Source organism: Marmota flaviventris, chromosome 3 (genome assembly GCF_047511675.1).
Source record: "Marmota flaviventris isolate mMarFla1 chromosome 3, mMarFla1.hap1, whole genome shotgun sequence".
NCBI lineage: Eukaryota > Metazoa > Chordata > Mammalia > Rodentia > Sciuridae > Marmota > Marmota flaviventris.
The window spans coordinates 90,813,753-90,833,870 of record NC_092500.1 but is presented as its reverse complement, the minus strand read 5'-3'; the positions used below and the strand labels follow the sequence as shown (position 1 = coordinate 90,833,870).

At 31.8% G+C, this 20,118-nt stretch overlaps 1 protein-coding gene and 1 non-coding gene across 9 annotated transcripts in view; both read left to right on the top strand.

Annotated features, from left to right (window-relative positions):
• Positions 1-20,118, top strand: part of Plekha5 (pleckstrin homology domain containing A5) — a 234,955-nt gene that overhangs the window by 136,956 nt on the left and 77,881 nt on the right. For 6 of the 8 annotated variants that reach the window (XM_071610114.1, XM_071610109.1, XM_071610106.1 and 3 more), the window contains exons 4-9: positions 2,975-3,058; positions 4,030-4,150; positions 5,905-6,009; positions 9,367-9,439; positions 14,679-14,779; positions 18,450-18,565. In XM_071610114.1, the coding sequence (XP_071466215.1) occupies positions 2,975-3,058; positions 4,030-4,150; positions 5,905-6,009; positions 9,367-9,439; positions 14,679-14,779; positions 18,450-18,565 (600 nt within the window). Of the gene's footprint in view, positions 1-2,974; positions 3,059-4,029; positions 4,151-5,904; positions 6,010-9,366; positions 9,440-14,678; positions 14,780-16,648; positions 16,726-18,449; positions 18,566-20,118 lie in introns of those variants that run through there. The other 2 variants (XM_071610111.1, XM_071610112.1) reach the window with 2 other exon arrangements.
• LOC114108386 (U6 spliceosomal RNA) lies at positions 6,301-6,405 on the top strand. The gene has a single exon (XR_003585466.2). It is a non-coding gene; the product is annotated as a U6 spliceosomal RNA (small nuclear RNA).

The following is a 20,118-nucleotide window of genomic DNA, read 5'->3' as shown; positions in this document are numbered from 1 at the left end:
TTGTGTTATGCTCATATCATTCCCTAATCTATGAATCATCTTAGAACACATTTCTATACAAGCGTTAAAACAGAACCGATGGCATTCTTGATCTGAATTTTGAGGCTCTCAAGAGTAAAATTTTTAAAAAATCACACTGAACTACAGAAAAGTATAACATGTATCGGATGAAAGCATAATTTTAAAAGAATACGTGGTTAAATTTGGTAGAACTGAAGAAAAGCTGGAAATCATTGTCTCCCTCCTGAGCCATGGCCTCCTCCTTTGTGGCAAGGATAGTGGTCAGAACCTAACAATAGGCCAGCTACTTCCCACACTGTCAAGTGCTCTATCTGCTATTCAAAGAATTTATACTAACAGACACGGTTTTATGAAATTTTTCATTTATTGGCACTCAGTGTTTATTCAACTCATTTTTAATTTCATTTAATTATTTAGCAACTGTGTTTACCCTTTACCATTGCAATACTTTAAGATTCGGCAGTATTAAATGCAATGTAAATGCTCACATAACAAAAGAAATGATTCTGAAATTTAAAATTAATTTTAAACTTTACAAAAGTGAATTTTAAAAAACATTAACAAGAGCAGTGAGGTTTGATAGTCCTATCGAGTAATAGAAAATTGCCACTTTGAAACAATTAAAGCTGGAGTTGATATGTTGGTTTCTTATACTTTTAATTCATTTTTGACAAAATGATTAGAGAATAATACAGGTGTTTTTTTTCTATTTTGTAAGTATGCTTTCCATAGAAGATAACAAGAGTTTTTATTCTAATTATCTATAAAATCTTAATCTTCTGATTTTGAATTTTATAGAAAAGTAGTAACCTTTGATATAATTTAAATCCACATTTGTATTGAGTAAATAAAAATATAAAATATATACTTTTTTTGTACTGGTTTTAGTTAATATTATTTTAACTAAAAATCCAAAGGTTTTGTTTATTTTATTTATTTTAAAACATAATAATCTTTAAAGTACTTCACTGAAAATATGAGTTTGAGATATCTTCTACTTTTGAGGAAAGGAGTGTTTGGGCTTCTGTTTAATTGTTTGTTATTTAAATGTATCCACTGCCCTGCATCCATGTTTATTGGATACTCAAGTCTGTTTAGTATCAAGAAGGTCAGAGTAGTACCTTAACTCTATAACTATTTCAGAGCCATATTGTTATAATTTAGAGTTTCTAGAATATTAGAATTGGAATCTACTGTATTTCTCTCAGGCAAGATGATACAACATAGGGAAATAATAGGAGTTAGTAGGGGTTTATTTATTTTCTTCTTCCAATATTAATTTCTATAAAAAGAATGTATATATTTATTTTAGCTACCATTCAACTGACTAGCTTCTTAACCCATTTTGTCTCATCTTCCCAGATGTAGAACAACAGAAAAACCTTAAATATAGCATATAATATATAATGCAAGTATATATTATAGGAATAATTATAATATAATAATATGTAAGTTCTAGATTATTATTTCCATCTTATTTTAATGTCACTTTCATCGAAATATTTGCAGAATTGAAAACTTAATACTTAATATACTTAATAGAGTATTTCAATGTTTTTCACTTATCTCCAGTGGCTATACCTAGTTATTCTGTTATCGGTTTATTTTCTGTTATCAGTTTATTGTCTGTTATATAAACTCACATCCCCCATGAAGCTTTGGCACTATTGTGCTTTTTTAAATCAAGCAAGATCATTTGCATTTTGTGTGTGTGCGTGTGTGTGTGTGTGTGTGTGTGTGTGTGTGATGCTGGAGATTGAACCCAGGACCTGTGCATGCAAGGCAAGCACTCTACCAACTGAACTATATCCCCAGTCCTCATTTGCATACTTTTTATGTAGTGAAAATACATCACATATATCTAGACTCACCAATATTTAATACTATTTAACCTATCTGTAAAAAGACAAAAGCACCACAAGAAACTGGTAATGTAGAAGTCATGTGTGTCTTTAATCAATTAAAGAGTAGCAGAAATGTGCCATATTTCCTAATTATTCTACTGTGTTTCTATGTTCAATATTTAATTTTTTAAAACATGATACCTGTTTCTTTTATATGACTTCAGTTTTACTTACTGAATAACATTTTAGAATGCTAAGTTACCAATTAAAAATAGAATTACAAGGAGGTAGACATGGTAGTACACACCAGTAATCCCACCTATTTGGAAAGCTGAAGCAGGAGGATCACAAGATTGAGGCCAGCCTGGACAATACAGTGAGATTCCTGTCTCAAATATATCTCTGTGTTTGTGTGTTATTTAAAGTTAGGGTTTAGATCTACATTTGATGATGTATATAATTTACCAGTGTACTTTGCATAATATTTGAGATGTCTAATATTTTGACTTATATAGATAAATAGGTTTAGTTTTCCTTTCATTTCAGGAAGACAGTAAGAAATCTAATCTTATCACTCTGCTTAGAAAGAATATTTCCTAGACAAAAGTCTCAGTCTCCAAAAATAGTCTTTTCTCTAGAGAGCATGCCCAAAGTGGGTCACAAAATAGTGGAGGAGAGTAGATACTCATTCTTATTGTCCACGTAAGAAATGTGATTATATAGCTTCTTTAACTTTTACATCCTGTGCTCTTGAGCTTACTTTCTCAGTTTGAATTCTCACAAAAATAGCTTCTAAAATTGTGTGTGTGTGTGTGTGTATAAATAGTGATTGTATGCCAAATCAGCTATCAAGAAGAAAGAATTGAGATCAGAGTAAGCTGCAGTGAGTTCAGTGATATTATAAAACTGTTAAGTAGCATTTTCGCACATATTTACCCACAGTAGATAGTAGAAAAGGTATATTTAGGACTCCAAATGACAGGTGGTTTGAATTTCATCTTCTTTGTTCAGTAACCTTAATTTTACAATAAAGAAATGGGTGTTTTGCTACCAAAATATTAGTGATAATAGAAGTGCCTACATGTTATCTTTTTCTTTTATTCTTTCAGCCATAATGAAAGGAAAGTGACCTGCAAACATCCAGTCACAGGACAGCCATCACAGGACAATTGTATTTTTGTAGTGAATGAACAGTAAGTAAAAAGTTTCATGCATTGCCTGTAATCAGAATGAGGTTAGCACTGAGATTGCTCTAATCCGTATTTAATACAGTAAAATTGAACAGTTTTCTTACCTGAACAGTTGCAGTCAAGTGTAATAGTCCCAGCTGTTAACTACATGTGGTGTAGATACATGACCTAAAATTTATTTTTCAAGAGGAATATAATTTTAGAAGCTATTTTTGTGAGAATTCAAACTGAGAAAGTTTGAATTCTCAAGAGCACAGAATATAAAAGTTAAAGAAGCTGTATAAACTTGGCAAAATTATTAAACTTAATTTGAACTCAGTTTTTCTCCTTCCATTCAGTACATTTCCTAGGATTTCATAAGCATTAAAAGAAATAAGTGAAAAAAGTTTATATACTATGAAGCTGGCCACAAATGTTAACATTTTCTTATTTTTTAATATTAGAATAATTAATCTTATTCCTCTTTTATTCTTTTTTCCAGGGGGTGGTACTGGGAATTGAACCCAGAGCCGCAAGCATGTAATCTTGTCTTCTACCACTGAACTCACCCCCAGTTTCTTATAATTCCTTTTTGTTTTTATTTTTTGTTTTAGACAGAGTCTTGCTTTGTTGCCCAGGCTGGTCTCAAACTCTTTAAGCTCAAGCAATCAATCCTCTTGCCTCAGGTGTGGGTAGTCCCTAGCTGGGACTACCAGTGTACATCACCATGCCTGGCCTGTAATTTTCCTGTTAGATAACCAAGTTGATTATCTTCAGTAATGCCTTTTAGAATTAGCATGATATTAATTACATTGAGTTTAGCAGAAGAGTTAATTGTGTTTAAAACAGTTGTAAATATTAAATGTTACTCTGTAGTAACAAGTATCCAGTTATTTTGAAAACAGGACTCTTGCTTTGTTAACTTCAGGAAAGCATTACTGTAAAACAGTTTACTTACACAGTAAGTTCTAGAATTTAACATATTTTATTTTCAGGACTGTTGCAACCATGACGTCTGAAGAAAAGAAAGAACGGCCTATAAGTATGATAAATGAAGCTTCTAACTATAACATGAGTTCAGATTATGCAGTACATCCAATGAGCCCTATAGGCAGAGTAAGTACTTTGCTTATTGTTAATTATTGATCAGTGATAGTATGTGTAATTATTATATTTTTATTACTACATGGATTTAACTGTATTGGAGGTAATTGATATGAGGAGCAGTGTTTGAAATATAAAGTAATAAAGTTGTAATTTAATGACATTTTTAAAAAATACTTAGTTTACATGTTGAATAATTTTGCATATAGAAAAATGCTTGTGTGAGAAAATAGGCACTTTATTGAATCAGTGTAAGGTTTGTTATGGTTTTCTTCTTTTTTTTCTTTTTGGTACTGGAGATTGAACCTAGGAACACTTTACCACTGAATTACATCCCCATCCTTTTTTGAATTTTTAATTTTGAGACAAAAGTTTCACTAAATTGCTGAGGCTGCCTTTGAACTTGAGATCCTCCTGCCTCAGCTTACCAGGTTGCTGGAATTACAGATGTTTACCGCCACACCTGGCTCAATTTAAGATTGAAAGGGAAGATTAATACAATAACCTAGAAATCAAAAATTTTCTGACTACATGAATGCCTAGATTTAGGAAACATAGTAGAAAAATAGTTATAATTTAAAATTATGTTTATTGTAAGGGAATGGGCAGTAGACAATAGTTTTTTTTTTTTTTAATGTCTGCTAAGTTGTTTAAAATAAAGTTTTGTAGGATATTACAAGTAAATAAAATTTTCAAATAATGTAAGTAATTTCTAATTCTCACTAAATAACAGAAGAAAGCTAAACTCAGAATGCAGATGGACTTTTGAAATATGATGTAAAACCAAAAGTAAAAATATGAAATAATGAGAAAGTCAACCACATTATTTTCATGTATGCAGAATATCTGTAATTCATATAACAAAGAATAATTACTTGATAATTAAAGAACTGCCTTGGATTAATAAGAAAAAGGGTTATGATGCCATTTAAATGTGGGCAAATACTGTAAAATCAATTCTAAAAGAAGAAAATGGAATTTACTCTTTAGTACGTGGAAAAGATTCTCAGTCTCAGTGATAAGAAAAAAGCTAATTATAACAAAAAAAGACCATTTTTCAGCAATTGGATTTGCAGAAGTCAAAAAGTTTTAAAGCATAGCATATTGGCAAAAGTGTAGTAAAATAGACATTTTTCTTTTTCTTTATGTAGTGAGTCTCAAGTGAAATGGATACTATGTGTATAGTCATTTGAAAAAGATAAAGATATTCCATAACTATAAGAACAATTATTTTAGATTGATAGGAATGCACATTCCCGTAGTAATATTGGTTACCTCACTAGGTTGTCAGGAGGGTTGGCTGGATGCTAGACCTCAAGGGTAAGAAGTAGACTGGTCCTGTTTTATATTTTTGTACTATTTGAATTTTATACTGTAAGCATTATCTATTTGAAAGCAGTTTAGAAAAAATACTGTTGTGTACAAATAATGCTGTTAGCCTTCATTCATCAAAACACTATTAAATGCAGATATAAAGCAAAATGTTTTATCATTTGACTTATTCTTATACATTTGTTAATATTTTTTACTCACTATTCATTTTATAAAGTAGATAAAACAAAATACTGCACTTTAAGAATAGTATATATGTTAAAGGCAATAGTGTAAAACCTATGATCCTTTTGTAATATCCTGAGGGTAGGAGGATTCTTTGTATTGAACTCTTACACTTCTAAAAAATACAAGATTAAAATAGTGAAGATAAAAAATAAGTTCAAATATCTAAGCATTATTACTGCATTTTCTCTTTTTTTTTTTCTGTTTAGACATCACGGGCTTCAAAGAAAGTTCATAATTTTGGAAAGAGGTCAAATTCAATTAAAAGAAATCCTAACGCACCTGTGGTCAGACGAGGTTGGCTTTATAAACAGGTATTTTTTTCTCCCATTTGATATTAAAGGATAGAATCAAAGAGATCTTTTGAGCTGAATGTTGCCAAGACAATTACATGAAAATATATAAACTAGAAAAAGTAATGTACAATAGTCTCCCATACCCCTTGACTTTTATTACCCCTAAGAGTGTCAGGGGAAAAATAAAGACAGAAAAAGGAATGGATGTTACAATAAAGACTGTTTGTATATGTTGGCTATAGATATTTCTAGGTTTAAAATTAAATAGGTGCTGTATGTTAGGAATCCCATGCTAAAATTCTCCATGCAGTGCTTACTTCAACATCTTATATACTGAAATTGGAATTAGAGGGAAGATGAGCCTGGCCTCTGCAGAAGCATGACATATGAATTTGTGAAGCATTCTATATATTTTTGTAAATTTTCCAGGCAGAAATAATTTTTAAACATTTGGCTTTTCTATTCATATTAAAAATCATTAGATAAATGCACAACTCTATACTTCCCTGCCATTCTTTTTTTTATATATTTATTTTTTAGTTGGACACAATATCATCTTTTATTTTTATTTGTTTTTATGTGGTGCTAAGGATTGAACCCAGGGCCTCGCACGTGCTAGGCAAGCGCTCTATCACTGATCCACAACCCCAGTGCATTCTTGCCATTCTTCATAGAGGAATCTGAAAATAATTTGGATATTTCTGACTTTTTCTGGGTTTTGGCTTCTGTATTTTAAGACTATTCTCTCTTCCTTATAAGTTTTTGGGCTGTTTGGTTTTTCCTTTTTCTTGTTTGGCTATTTGCTCAGAGTTCACTTTCAGAGAGCTTTATAAGTTGGGATTTATATTGTACTATATAGGAAGCTTGATAACTAAGATTTTTTGGAAAGTTGTTATTAGTATGGGGATTCATAAGCATGTAAGGATATTATCCCCTTGGACTTTGCCATCATTTTTATTACTTTGAGGATGTTATTTACTTTCAGATTTCAGCTAGATTTCAGATGAGTAGGTTGCCAGATAATTGAGAGAATGTGTTCAACATTCAAGGCTTTTGCCTTTGTTCTCTTATTCTACATGACAAAGCAAATTAAACATTAGTTCATTGAATGATACATAATCTGAGGTAACAAATGTTATGCCAGTCGTCCCAGTTCATTAACACATTTGTATACATGTATTAAAATGTTATACTATCCCATAAAAATATACAATTACTGAGTTTATTAAAAATAAAAATATTTTTGAATTAGTTTATTGGTGGTGTTAATCTATTTTGTTAAATATTGCTAATTACTTTCAGCTGAGCTAATTTTTATTCATTAAAACTCATAATGAATTTTTTGTGAATATTCATTATAGTGTATTTCATCTGAAAGTTGAGTTTAGCTAATGTATTGAAAGAGGATAATCTTAAAATTCAGAGAATTCCCCACCATTCAAGTAAATTAATTTTGCAAATTCTCACTAAGTTGACAGGGCATATGCTTGGGTGGCTTTTTTTTTTTTTTTTTTTTTTACACTAGGTATTGAACCCAATATCCCCAGCCCTTCTTAATTTTTTAATTTTGAGGCAGGCTCTTGCTAAGGGTCTCAGGGCCTCGTTAAGTTGCTGAGGCTGGTTTTGAACTTGCAATCCTCCTGCCCAGCATCCCAAGCTGCTGCGTATGCCACCATACCCAGCCAAATTTTTATTTTTCATTTAAAAATCATTGTTATATTTTAACTATCTGTCATTTAAGCTTACCTAAACCAAAAGATTTTCACCAAAAGACTTTAGTATATAAAAAAAAATATTTTGTATGTAGTGTTTGTGTTTTTTAACTAGTCATTGTTCAAAATATGTTCAAGTAGATCAGGACAGTATTTGTACTAATAGTGGATAATAGGACTCCTTAAAATAATTCTTCTTCTAGTTCCCTTATCCCTTAGTTAATGTAGTATTGCAGAAGTGTTACCAACTAGTTGGCTCTAACATAAGTTTTTTCTCTTTGGTTTGGGTGCTTTTGTAATTTTGTTTTTGTTTTGTTTTGGGTCCTGGAAATGGAACCCAGGAATGCTTTACCGCTGAATTACATCTCCAGTCTTTTTTTATTTTGAGGCAGTGTCCTGCTAAGTTGCTGAGGCTGGCCTCCAACTTGCGATCCTCCTGTCTTCACCTCCGTAGTCATAAGTGTTTAGTTTGTGGTATATGTATGCTTTAAAAAAATTTTTTTGCAGGGCCTTTTATCTGTACTAAAGAAAGAATATAATTAAGGAATAAAAAATAACACGTACCATTTAATTACCTTTATTTTTGGTTTCTTCCTTGATATCTGTTAATTTTAAGAAAAAATCTTTTATATCCAAGGGTTTTTAATGTCTGTTGTTCTAAAGTTATCATTAGATGATTGTCACAATTACAGATAAACTAAGAAATATTGATGTGCATTCAAACTGGCCTCTGCCTTTTGGGGGTATCTGTTTAATTTTTTCTTGCAATTGAATTTTATTGCCTAAGGAAAGTAGTTTTATTTTTTAAAAATTATAATTTTGCTTGAGACTGATATTTTTATGAACTGAATTATGTAGAAATAAATGCCAAATAGTTACTCATTTCTGCAGGGTGAGCAAAATCCAAACTGTACACATAACAATAAAAATGTTTATGAAGTGTTTTTGCATATTGTTTTCTTTATTTACACTCATTTTAAATCAGGTTACCTTTGCAACAATTTCAATTCACATATTTTGCCTCTTGTTGAAGATTAATATATTTATTAAATCTGGCTTAGCAGAATCCACACACTGATGCATGGCTACATTATTCTCATCATAGCAGAATTGTGTGTTCAGAAGAGTTTTAAATTGCTTACAAATATAAAACCAAGTCAAATTGCTTCTGTGTAGTTTTTGTACATGGCAGTATTACTTTCAAAGACCAGTCTACTTAGAAATATCTTAATATAAGTCCCTAGTAAAGGACTTCTAGATTATTTTAATTAACCCATAAAAATTTATACATCTATGGGGTGCCATGTGATGTTTCCATACATGTAAACATTGTATAGTGTTCAAATCAGGGAAGTATATCTATCTCATCAAATATTTTATCATTTCTCTATGATGAAAACATTCAAATTTCTGTTATAGATTTTTTGAAATATATAGTACATTATTGTTGTCTGTAGTCACTACTATTGTGCAGTAAAATGCCGGAACTTATTTCTCCTGTCTAACTGAAACTTAGTATCCTATAATTTTGATTGGCCTTTTAATTTGGTTATATTACACACATAACAGAGACATCTTGTTTTAAAAGCTTATTTTAAACGAAATCACCAAAAGTGAGTTTTAATTGACTGAAATGAAAATAAATACATTGATTTAATTTTAGGACAGTACTGGCATGAAGCTGTGGAAGAAACGCTGGTTTGTGCTTTCTGACCTTTGCCTGTTTTATTACAGAGGTAAGTTTGTCATAAACTGTCATAGTGTATTCTTTTGTCATTATAATATATAAGTAGTAGAACTTTCTTAGAAAAAAACATTACCACTTTTGCTATTTTTATTAGCACATATTATATGAAGAAAACCCTTCTTCATTGACCTGAGATTCTTAGTTACTGGGATATGACAGAAGGCAATGTGGTACTTCAGACAGATTAGTATGAATTTTGGTCCAATTCCTATAATCTGATTTGTCTTTTATAAACCTTTACTATACTATCCTTTAATTCATTGTCTAATAGATAAAATCCTTACTTTAATGAAGTTTTTTCACATGTCAATTTTGTCAGATTTAGTTATAGTTCCATTAAACACCTAGTTCTGCTTCTCAGCAAATAATTGCCGAGTTCGAGGAACTACTCTGGTGTAATCTCAAATGAAAATCATAAATTACAGTGAAATATATTTATTTTGAGCCTTATTTAAAAAAAAAAAAAAACTAATGATAGCCTTCTCCCTGACCCATACCAGACCATCAATGTTGGCAATATATAGAGGTATTACTTTAGTTATGGAATAAGAATTTTCATTCTCCTGTAAGGATGAATTATTTTATTTGTGTGTGTGTGTGTGTGTGTGTGTGTGTTTAAATGAACTGGATCTTACAATGATCCCCAGGCAGGCCTCAAACTTCTGGGCTCAAGTAATTCTCTTACCTCAGCATCCTGAGTAGCTGGGACTATAGGCGTGTACCATAACAGTCCTGGGAATTCTCTCTTCTTGTGTGACATGGGTCCCTTAAATATTACCAAACTAGTATCTGTCAGTGAAAGGCATACCTAGTCAGACCACTTTCCAGAGAAATCCGCTCAGCTGCAATATGAAATCATGAATCTGGACAATGTCTTCCTCTTCTCTACTTCAAAGTCTAATTGGAAACTGTCACCTCTTAAATAATTAGATTGTCAATCCATAATTAATAATTTACTACTTTTCTTAAGAAGTATGAGTTGTGGGAATGAGTTTTAGAACCAATTAGCAATTTTTAAGTCTATTTTTCAGTTACATAAAAGATATATGGAAAAATCTTATGGTCATCTGTGATAGAAATATAACACATATTAACCTTCAAAATATGGAATTTCTAGAAGCTGGGCACGGTGGTGCATACCTATAATCCCAGTGGCTCAGAAGGCTAAGGCAGGAGGATTAAGAGTTCAAAGCCAGCCTCAGCAAAAAGTGAGGCACTAAGTTTTTAACTCAGTGAAACCCTGTCTCTAAATAAAATATAAAATAGGGCTAGGGGTGTGGCTCAGTAGTCAAGTGCCCCTTAGTTCAATCCCTGGTACCCAAAAACAGCAATAACAATGACAAAATTTGGAATTACTAGAATTGTTCTTATCATTTTACTCCCCAGCAAAATGTGGTTGAAAAGTACTGCTGAGTCAGAATTAACCGAATATAAAATTTCATTTTATTGTAGCCATATTATCAGGCATCAGTTGTGGTATTATCTTACATTAAGTGTCGAGCTTACTCTATAATTATTTCCCCAAAGGTTTTCCCACTTTTAAAGAAAGTTAGGACTTGTCTCTCCAGCATTATCCCTGTGCTTATAATTTATACTTTGTTCTTTTTCTATAAATTTGTGGACTATAATATAGAGTTTAAAATGAGACTAGGAAAATATTTACTGTTTCTATTTTTTTTTATTCCTAATATGGAAATTGCTTTATTAATTTTAAAAGGATATTATTAACCACCTGCAATTTATTTATTTGTTTGTTTGTTTTACCAGGGATTGAACCCAGAAACGCTTACATATTTTACTTAGACACAAGCTTAGGACCTCAGCCTTCCCACGCCTCTGAGACTACAAGTATTTGCCACCATTCCCAGCTAACCACCTGCATTTTACATTTGATGTATTTATTAATTGTAATAGTATCCGAGATAGGAATTTTTTCTTAGAAAATGTAGAAAGGAAAGAAAACAGTTAACTCTCTTCTGCTCTTCAGCTGATTAGAAAGAAGTGTATAAAGTTTTTAAATTTTTATCCAAAGAGAAATGTTAGGTTTTAAATAAAAATCAGCAGATGGAAGTCCAATACCACACTGTGACACAGCACTTAAGTTCCTCTACCCTGTTATTCAGTCTTTTGACAAAACTTAAATTGGGACTTAGTTCAATCAACAAATATTTATTGCAGATCCTGTTTCCAAGTATTGAAAAAATAGCAGTGTGAGAAAACTCTTCATGAAATGTGCATCGTAGAGGGAAGAGGGATATGGTAAATAAGGTCAGAATATGAAAGGTGGACATGGCGGAAAGGATCATCGGATGAATATTCTGAGCAGGTGTTTAGATAATGAGATCCAAATAACAAGGAAGAGCCAAAGTGAACAGAGTATTGGGAGTTGGGGTGGAGAGGGGAGAACAATGCAAAGCCTCTGAATTAGGAAAGTTGAATCTTGGATGTTGAATTTAGAATGTTGAAGGAGGAGGGAAAAAAAAAAAGCAAACCAAGTTGTGGAGCTACCAATAGGGAAGGAGATAAGACAAGACAAATAGAGATCACACCATGTAGAACTCTTTGGAGTCTGAATTCTACCATAAAAGTCATAAAGAAACAAGTAAAATGTTTTTAAACATAAAAATTGTATGTTTACAATTTACATTATCACAAGATCCCTCAAGCTGTTAATGGAGAGTGCACTGAATAGGGGAAAGGAAAAGACTTGGTAGGAATTACTATGTAGAGATGATGATGCCCTAAACGAAGGTAGTGAGCTTTTTTTTGAGACACTAGACACTAGTTAGATGGTAGGATGTAAAAATGAAAAAACTAAACCTGTCTTGATGGAAGTCACAGATTAGCTGACAAAGTCTAAAACAAATGCCATAGTACATGCTTATTTATGTTCAGGTGAGTATTGACCATGCCTGTACAAGGAAGGAATCAGAAAATAAGAGTGATCCGGCCAAAGAACTTACCGTGCACAAAGCACATGTGTGCTTGTCATATTTGTAAAATGACAAAGGACTTATATTGCTAAAATTAAAGTTCTATCTGAAGACCCAATAAGGTATTTGTTTGCCATCCTAATGAATCTTAACTCTTATCCTTAGCTCAAGAATAATAACAGGATAAAACATACATTTTAGAAAAATCACTAACACTTGAACTAGAAGCCAAGAGCCCAGATTAGAAATGATAATTAGTAATAATATAATTACCCAGCTGTAATTGTATATATTTCACATTCCCAGATATTTTTAAAGCTAACCTTGAAATTAGGAATCTAAAATGTCACTTTACTCCAATAAAATATTGAGATTTTTATGGCTCCTGTCCAAAGTTGTGTTCCCTGGAAAGTAAATTCTGTGATTAATGTGTAGAAGGCATATTATTGGAGAGTGTTCTTGGGACCACCACCTATGGCAAGGAAAACAAGGAAGAAGAATGGAGCAGAAAGAGTAATTGCCTATATAGTCTCTAAAGGACCTCAGCCAGACCTATGGCAAGTTTGTTCACTCTCTTTAACATTACTCAGAACCTACTCTTTGCTTGGCAGTGTCTGAAGCACTCTATCTGGTGAGGCAGCATTTAGGATAGAACTAAACAAGAATGTCATGATTAAGAGCGTTTGAAGACTCTAGTAAAGAATTCTTAAGATGGTCATTTGACAGAAATGAATATTGTATATACACTGGTATTTAATTTAATAATAATGGCAATATTTATTGGACACTTAAATATGTGCTGAATTCTTTGTATTAACTCATTTAACCCTCATAACAATCTTTTGAGGTAACTCCTAATTTGTGCTCAGTTTTATAGATGATGAAACTAATGTTCTGAGCATTAATAATATGCCCCAAATCTCACAGCTAGTTAATGCCAGACTGGAAACAATCTGTAATGCAAGGAAATCACCATACTGTACTACCTCTACATATTATATAGCAACTTTAGGAAAGATAATTTTACTATGGAACATAAAAGAAGGTATTTGATGACTTCATGAGCTGTTTCTGATTAAATCCTTTATTTGTAAACAAAACTGGATTTAAAATTAGAATATGACATTTTTTGGAATGGACATATTCTGCATGTTTGAAGACTACTTTCCAGATCTTTTTTAATGCTTTGGACTGAGTATGCACTTCTGTTGATTCTTTTTTGTATTACTGAAATACATCTGAATGAGCACAATATAATAAAAACAAAATTTTGTTCCATTGTTCTGAGAAAAACTATAGATATAATTAACCTCCATCTAATGTATCTTTTTTCCCTTTCGGAAGTTTCACCATGTATCCTAGAAATGAAGAAAAAATAAGTAAAACCCCTTCTTAAATTCAGGGTAACTTTTGAAAGCACACAGAAAGCATAATAAAAATATTTTCCATGTATAGTTTTCCCTCATTGGTGATTTCACCAGCCCAACATACAACTTAATTAATTTGTCTTTTAGTTCTATAACTAGTTAACTAACTTTAGTTCTAGTTATTTCAAATTTTATAAAGGCCTCTGCCCCAAGCTATAATTTAACAACATGCATCTGTGCTGTGCCAAAATAAATGTTTTGTTCTTTTTGTTGGTTGGTTGGTTAGTTGGTTGGTTGGTTGGTTTTGGTACTGGGGATTTAACCCTGGGATGCTTTACCACTGAGCTATATCTCCAGCCCCTTTTTATTTGAGAGAGGGCCTCGCTGAGTTGCTTAGGGCCTTGTAAAGTTGCTGAAGATGACTTTGAACTTGCAAAACATTTTATATTAGGGTAACCAAGGAAAGCCTCATTGATGAGTCAGTTGAGCAAAGACTGAAGGATGTAAGCAAGCGAACCACATATTTACCTGGCATTAAAATGGTTGGGCATTTAAATCCTACCATAAATGTGGGTAGGATTAAAGTTTTTGTGTAATCACTTACATGCTAATGTATTTTGAGTGAATACTATGCAAAGGGATTTTATAGAATGCAGCACCACATAAACCAAAGAAGTGTACAATGTTTTTGTGTGTAAGAGACATTTTTTGTAAGCAATTTTTTATTTGCTTAGAATAGGAAAACCTGTTGATAATAAATAAATATCTTTCTGCTATTTGAAGTTTTCATTTAAAACCTTAAAAAGATCTGCCTAAACGTAAATACAATTATATATAAGAACCTTTTGATTTGTTCCAAATAAATTTTGAGAAAACTTATTCTGCTTCATGAGAACATTTAACATTCTAATCCAATATTATCTCTTAGATGAGAAAGAAGAGGGTATCCTGGGAAGCATACTATTACCTAGTTTTCAGATAGCTATGCTAACCTCTGAGGATCACATTAATCGCAAATATGCTTTTAAGGTAAGGAAATAATCGTGCTGTTTTATTCTGTTTAAAACTTGCATTGATTATAAAAATAGATATTGATCCACAGATTTGGGAAAAGATATTTCAGCTATGCTGTTTTTTTTAATATTTAAAATATTAATTAATGGTCTTATAGTAGTTGTATGGGAGAAAGTCCCTTTAGGAAACATGCTGAAATATTCAGAGATCAGGTGCCTTCATACCTGTTTTCAATTGGTTCTAGATAAAGAATATCAAAATGCTAAATAATTCATAAATATAGATACAGATGTCCTGGTGATCATCATGCTATTCTTTCAAAGTTACTATATGCTGGAATTTTTTCATAATAAATTTGTGGTAAGAGAATTATAAAAGACAACTGGTTTTTGGCATAATATATGTGTATTTATGAATTTATAGGATAATTGCAAACATGTTCTTAGGTCTAAGTATATAATGCTCATCTGATAATTTTCCCGAGACAACTGAAGTTAAGACATTAAATCTGCCATTATTAAATCCAACCAGACCTGAGATCCACTCCCATGACATTACCTGCTCATCTCTGTGATTTTGCTGGTTTGTGGATCACTTTCAGTAAAAAACACTTTAATGCTAAATAGGTAAATTTTTGTTTTCAAAAACCATGCTGCATTTCTTGTCTTAATGATTATGACTAAAATAAATTCCAAAAGTTAACCTCTTTTTTTTTCCCTGCCCCTTGTCCTCCCTTTTTTTCCCTCACTTTGGGTCACTTATGTTTGAAGAACTCTAAAGGGTTTAATGTAGAAATTTCATTTTAAAGAAAAAGAGGCAAGTAAGAATAATATATACTATCGTTTAACAATAAAAAGTGTTTATCTTGTTATCAATTTATTCAATTTTAAATACTTGTTTACCTCCCCCCCCACCCCACCCTGCCTTGGTACCAGGAATTGAACCCAGGGGCACTTAACTACTGAGCCACATTCCCAGCCCTTTTTATTTTTTGTTTTGAGGCAGGGTCTTGCTAAGTTGCTTAGGACCTGACTAAGTTGCTGAGGCTGGCTTTGAATTTGCAGTCCTCCTTCCTCAGCCTCTCGAGCTGCTGGGCCTATTTACTTTAAAAGAATACTAAGGATCACAATTGATTTATAACTTTAGGTAATTAATGTATTATGTTATTAGGTATAGAGGTAAGAGGAGTAGAGATAGAAGGATGGGATAAATATGGATAACCTTTTGAGAACATAATATGAGGCCTGAGGATAAGTAACTTCTTATTTAAATAAAATTTATCAGAATAAACTTATAAACAGTGAGTAAGGCCGGGCACAGTGGTGCACGCCTGTGATCCCAGTGGCTCAGAGGCTGAGACAGGAGGATTGTGAGTTCAAAGCCAGCCTCAGCAATAGTGAGGCGCTAACTAACTCAGTGAGACCCTGTCTCTAAATAAAAATACAAAATAGGGCTGGGGATGTGGCTCAGTGGTCATGTGCCCCTGAGTTCAATCCCCAATACCGCCCCCTCCCCCCCAAAAAAAAGAAACAATGGGTAAACTAGAGGAAAAAAATATTTTGAAGTATTGTAACAAAATGTTATAGCAAAATGTGGATAAACATAATAACTTTATAAAATACACATGTAGGACTATATAATAGTAATACTGTTATTTGGTTAGAAGCTTAAGTTTTTTGTTGCTTGTCAATTTAGCCGATGTTTATTGAGTTTTTTTCTGTTTGTAGGACAGTTTGCCTGGATTCTTAGACTCTTAAAAAATATTAGAATTTTAAAATAGCAATAAAAATAAATACACGTTTAATATATTTTTTCTGTAATTATTTGATTTAATTTTATTTTTTCTACAACAAGAAGAATAATTGCTGTCTCAAATTCTCTCTTCCATGGTGTTTCTTCTGAATTTATGATCTGCTTTATTACTGAGTCTGTTGACACTGATGCTACTACTTATCAAAAGGGTAAGTAGTGGGTTGGGGTTGTGGCTCAGAGCACTTGCCTTGCACATGTGAGGTACTGGGTTCAGTTCTCAGCACCACATAAAAATAAATAAACAAAATAAAGATATTATGTCCATGTATAACTAAAAAAATTTTTTTTAAATTAAGTAGAAACATCATAGATAAATACTGTATATACTCAAGCATGGAACATAAAGCTGGATTGGGTAGTTTGACATCTGGTAAATATTTCCACTTGACTGATAGCAAGAGTAGGTGGCCTTCTAGCATGGGCAGTGACTTTTTATTTTTTCAGAAGCCTGCTTGGACAGTTCAGTGACATTTTGTGGCAGTTTTAATAATTTGAACAATATGGGGCATTTGATCTGTTTCTTTTGAGCTGTGTTGATATGGTTATTTCCTATATAATCAAGTGAAATTTATTGGTTATGCCATTATTTTTAATAGTGTGTTCATTAAATTTATGTGTATCCTTAAAAAAAAAGTTTTCAGAAACTAATTTGGCATCGTAGATGAAGTAGATAATCAGATCTTAGAAGAGTGAAGTATGTGGTTCCAGATTTATTCCTTTCCTTTTTTTACATTTATTTAGCACACTAACTATATACTTATTATGCTTCCCTCACTCTAGGCTGAAATAGCCTAATGGGCCATCTAATGGACAATGATCACAGACTTTTAGAGATGGGTGGGTTTACTGGGAGTTATATCTCTATCCCTTTTTATTTTTTATTTTGAGACAGAGACTCACAAAGTTGTCCAGGCTGGTTTCAAAATTGTGGTTTTTCTGCCTTAGCCTCCTGAATAGCTAGGGTTATAAGCATGTACCACTGTGGAGGAAATTAAAAACATTTCCTCACTCCTGACTTCCACTTTCTTTCCTGCTTCAACACAGCTTTTTCTGCTCTCCTTCTTTGCAAGTCAGACCAGAGATTAAGATCAATGTTTAGTGTTTACACCCTGTACAGGCATCTCATCAGCATCTTTTGTTTTCCTTCTGTTTCACTGATAAAGATGCAGATTGAACCATGATTTAAAAAAAAAAAAAAAAAAAAAACAGGTGTTAGTGGTAGAGTGCTTGCTTAGCATGAGTGAGGCCCTGGGTTTGTTCAATCCCTAGTAACAAAAAAAAAGAAGTAGTAGAAAAACCTGTATCAGTTACATGAGGTTTCTTCTAACTGAAACTGTTATTTAAATTTTAACTATGAAACTAAAAAAGATAAAAATTAATAGGAAGTAATCATTTTTTTAATCATTTATAAATCTTTTATTTTAGTTTGTGTATAGATGTCTGCTAAGATTTCTACAAAGTAACAGCAGCTTTTGAGAACTAAACAAGTTGTTAACACCAGGGGGAAATTTTGTTGCTAGTTGCTCATTATTCTTGCAGTGACTTGCAGTAGTGAAAATTGCTAGAGATGTATACATGGAAAAGACAGCATTAAATGCTTCATTTCGTAACATTCTTTCCTTCCTAACTCCTTTTTTTTTTTAATTTTTAGAGAACACACAACTAAAAGAAAAATTAAGAGAAAAATAGTATCTTTTTCAACATTACTACTTATAGTTTTTCTTAAATTACTTTATATCACATACAAAAGAAGTCTACTTTTCTTTGAAATAAAATAGTAATGATCTAGGTAAGGAACCACTTACCTTTTTTTCTTTTTCTTTTACAGGATTCCATATTTTTATGATAAAATGATCGTGTTATTTTCAATCAGGCAGCCCATCCAAACATGCGGACATATTATTTCTGCACTGATACAGGAAAGGAAATGGAGTTGTGGATGAAAGCCATGTTAGATGCTGCCCTTGTACAGACAGAACCTGTGAAAAGGTAAAGGCCTATAAGGAAAATAACAGTGATTTCCACTTTCATTTTATTCCATACCTTGCAAGTATTCATTATCATATACATATCATTTTAGTAGTCATGATATAAAATCAGTTTTCCCTTAGAAAGCAAGGATTAATTCATGTTTATATTAAGTTAATGTGACTTTTGTTTAAGATACCACGTACATTTTTATTTCACCTTTCCTCTTTACTCATTTTCACCTATCAGTGTACTGGGGTGAATCTAGAATCCTAACATTCAAACTGAATGTTCTTTCTTCTTACAGAATTACCTTTAATTTCCGGTAAGTACATTTTTAATTGTTATTTTAAAGCTACACAGAATTTTTATTCTTCAAGACAGTGTTTTTTAAAAGATCCTAAATCTTAGGAGAGAATTTATTGTCATGAAGTTAATTTGTTTTTATTTTATGTTTATTTTGAAGTTTAATAAATTATAATAAGAAATTTGAGGAATTTTATTTAACATTTTCTAGTGAATTCTGATTATTTTATGATGAATATTTCCAGAAAATAGTTCATCGAGCATTTAAATTATTTCTAAATATATCCACTTCTTAATTAATTGTACCTTCTTTCTTTTAAAACTCCATTACTCAGATTCCTTCATAATATAGGTATGTACTATTAAAATTGATCTAAGAATGGTTTCTCTTTCCTGCTTGAAGATATGAATCATTTTTAATACTCAACTATATTAAAAACTAGTCAAAATAAATCTGTTTCTCAAACAACACAAATAGAAGCTGAATAAATGTACTTTAAAAAATAAGTGTTTATATATATTCCTATATTTTTAAAAAGATTTATAATACAATTAAGTTTTGTTTCTAGTCAGTGATAATTGAATACATTTATTTATTTGATATCAGGGATTGAACCCAGGGGCTCTTAACCACTGAGCCACATCCCCAGCCTTTTTAATGTTTTGTTATGAGACAGGGTCTTGCCGAGTTTCTTAAGGCCTTGCTAAGTTTCTGAGGCTGGCTTTGAACTTGAGATCCTCCTGCCTCAGCCTCATGAGTCACTGGGATTACAGGCATGCACCACCAGCCTGGCCCATTATTTTCATTTTATATGTCTTATTGTATTTGTGTGTGTGTGTTGTTTTTGTTTTGTTTGTAAACTTCATTTTGTATTGGGTTCTGAAGATCTAGCCCAGAGGCTTTTACATAATAAACATAATAAACAAGCACTGCATCACTGAGGTATACTCCCAAACCTACATTTTAATTTTTGATCTACGTAACAGTGATTATAAATATTTTTGGGATACAGTGTTACATTTCAAAACATGTATATAGTCCCATCTATGTATGATATATCAAAGTATATAAGTGCATTCTACTGTCATATATAACTAATTAAAACAAATTAAAAAATTTTAAAAAAATGTATATAGTGTGTGATGATCATATCAGGCATACCTGTTACCTTATACGTATTTCTTTTATTAGAAGCATTCAAAATCCTCTCTACTAGTTATTTTTAAATATTCAGTTAATTAGTATCAACTATACTTTTCCTATTGGG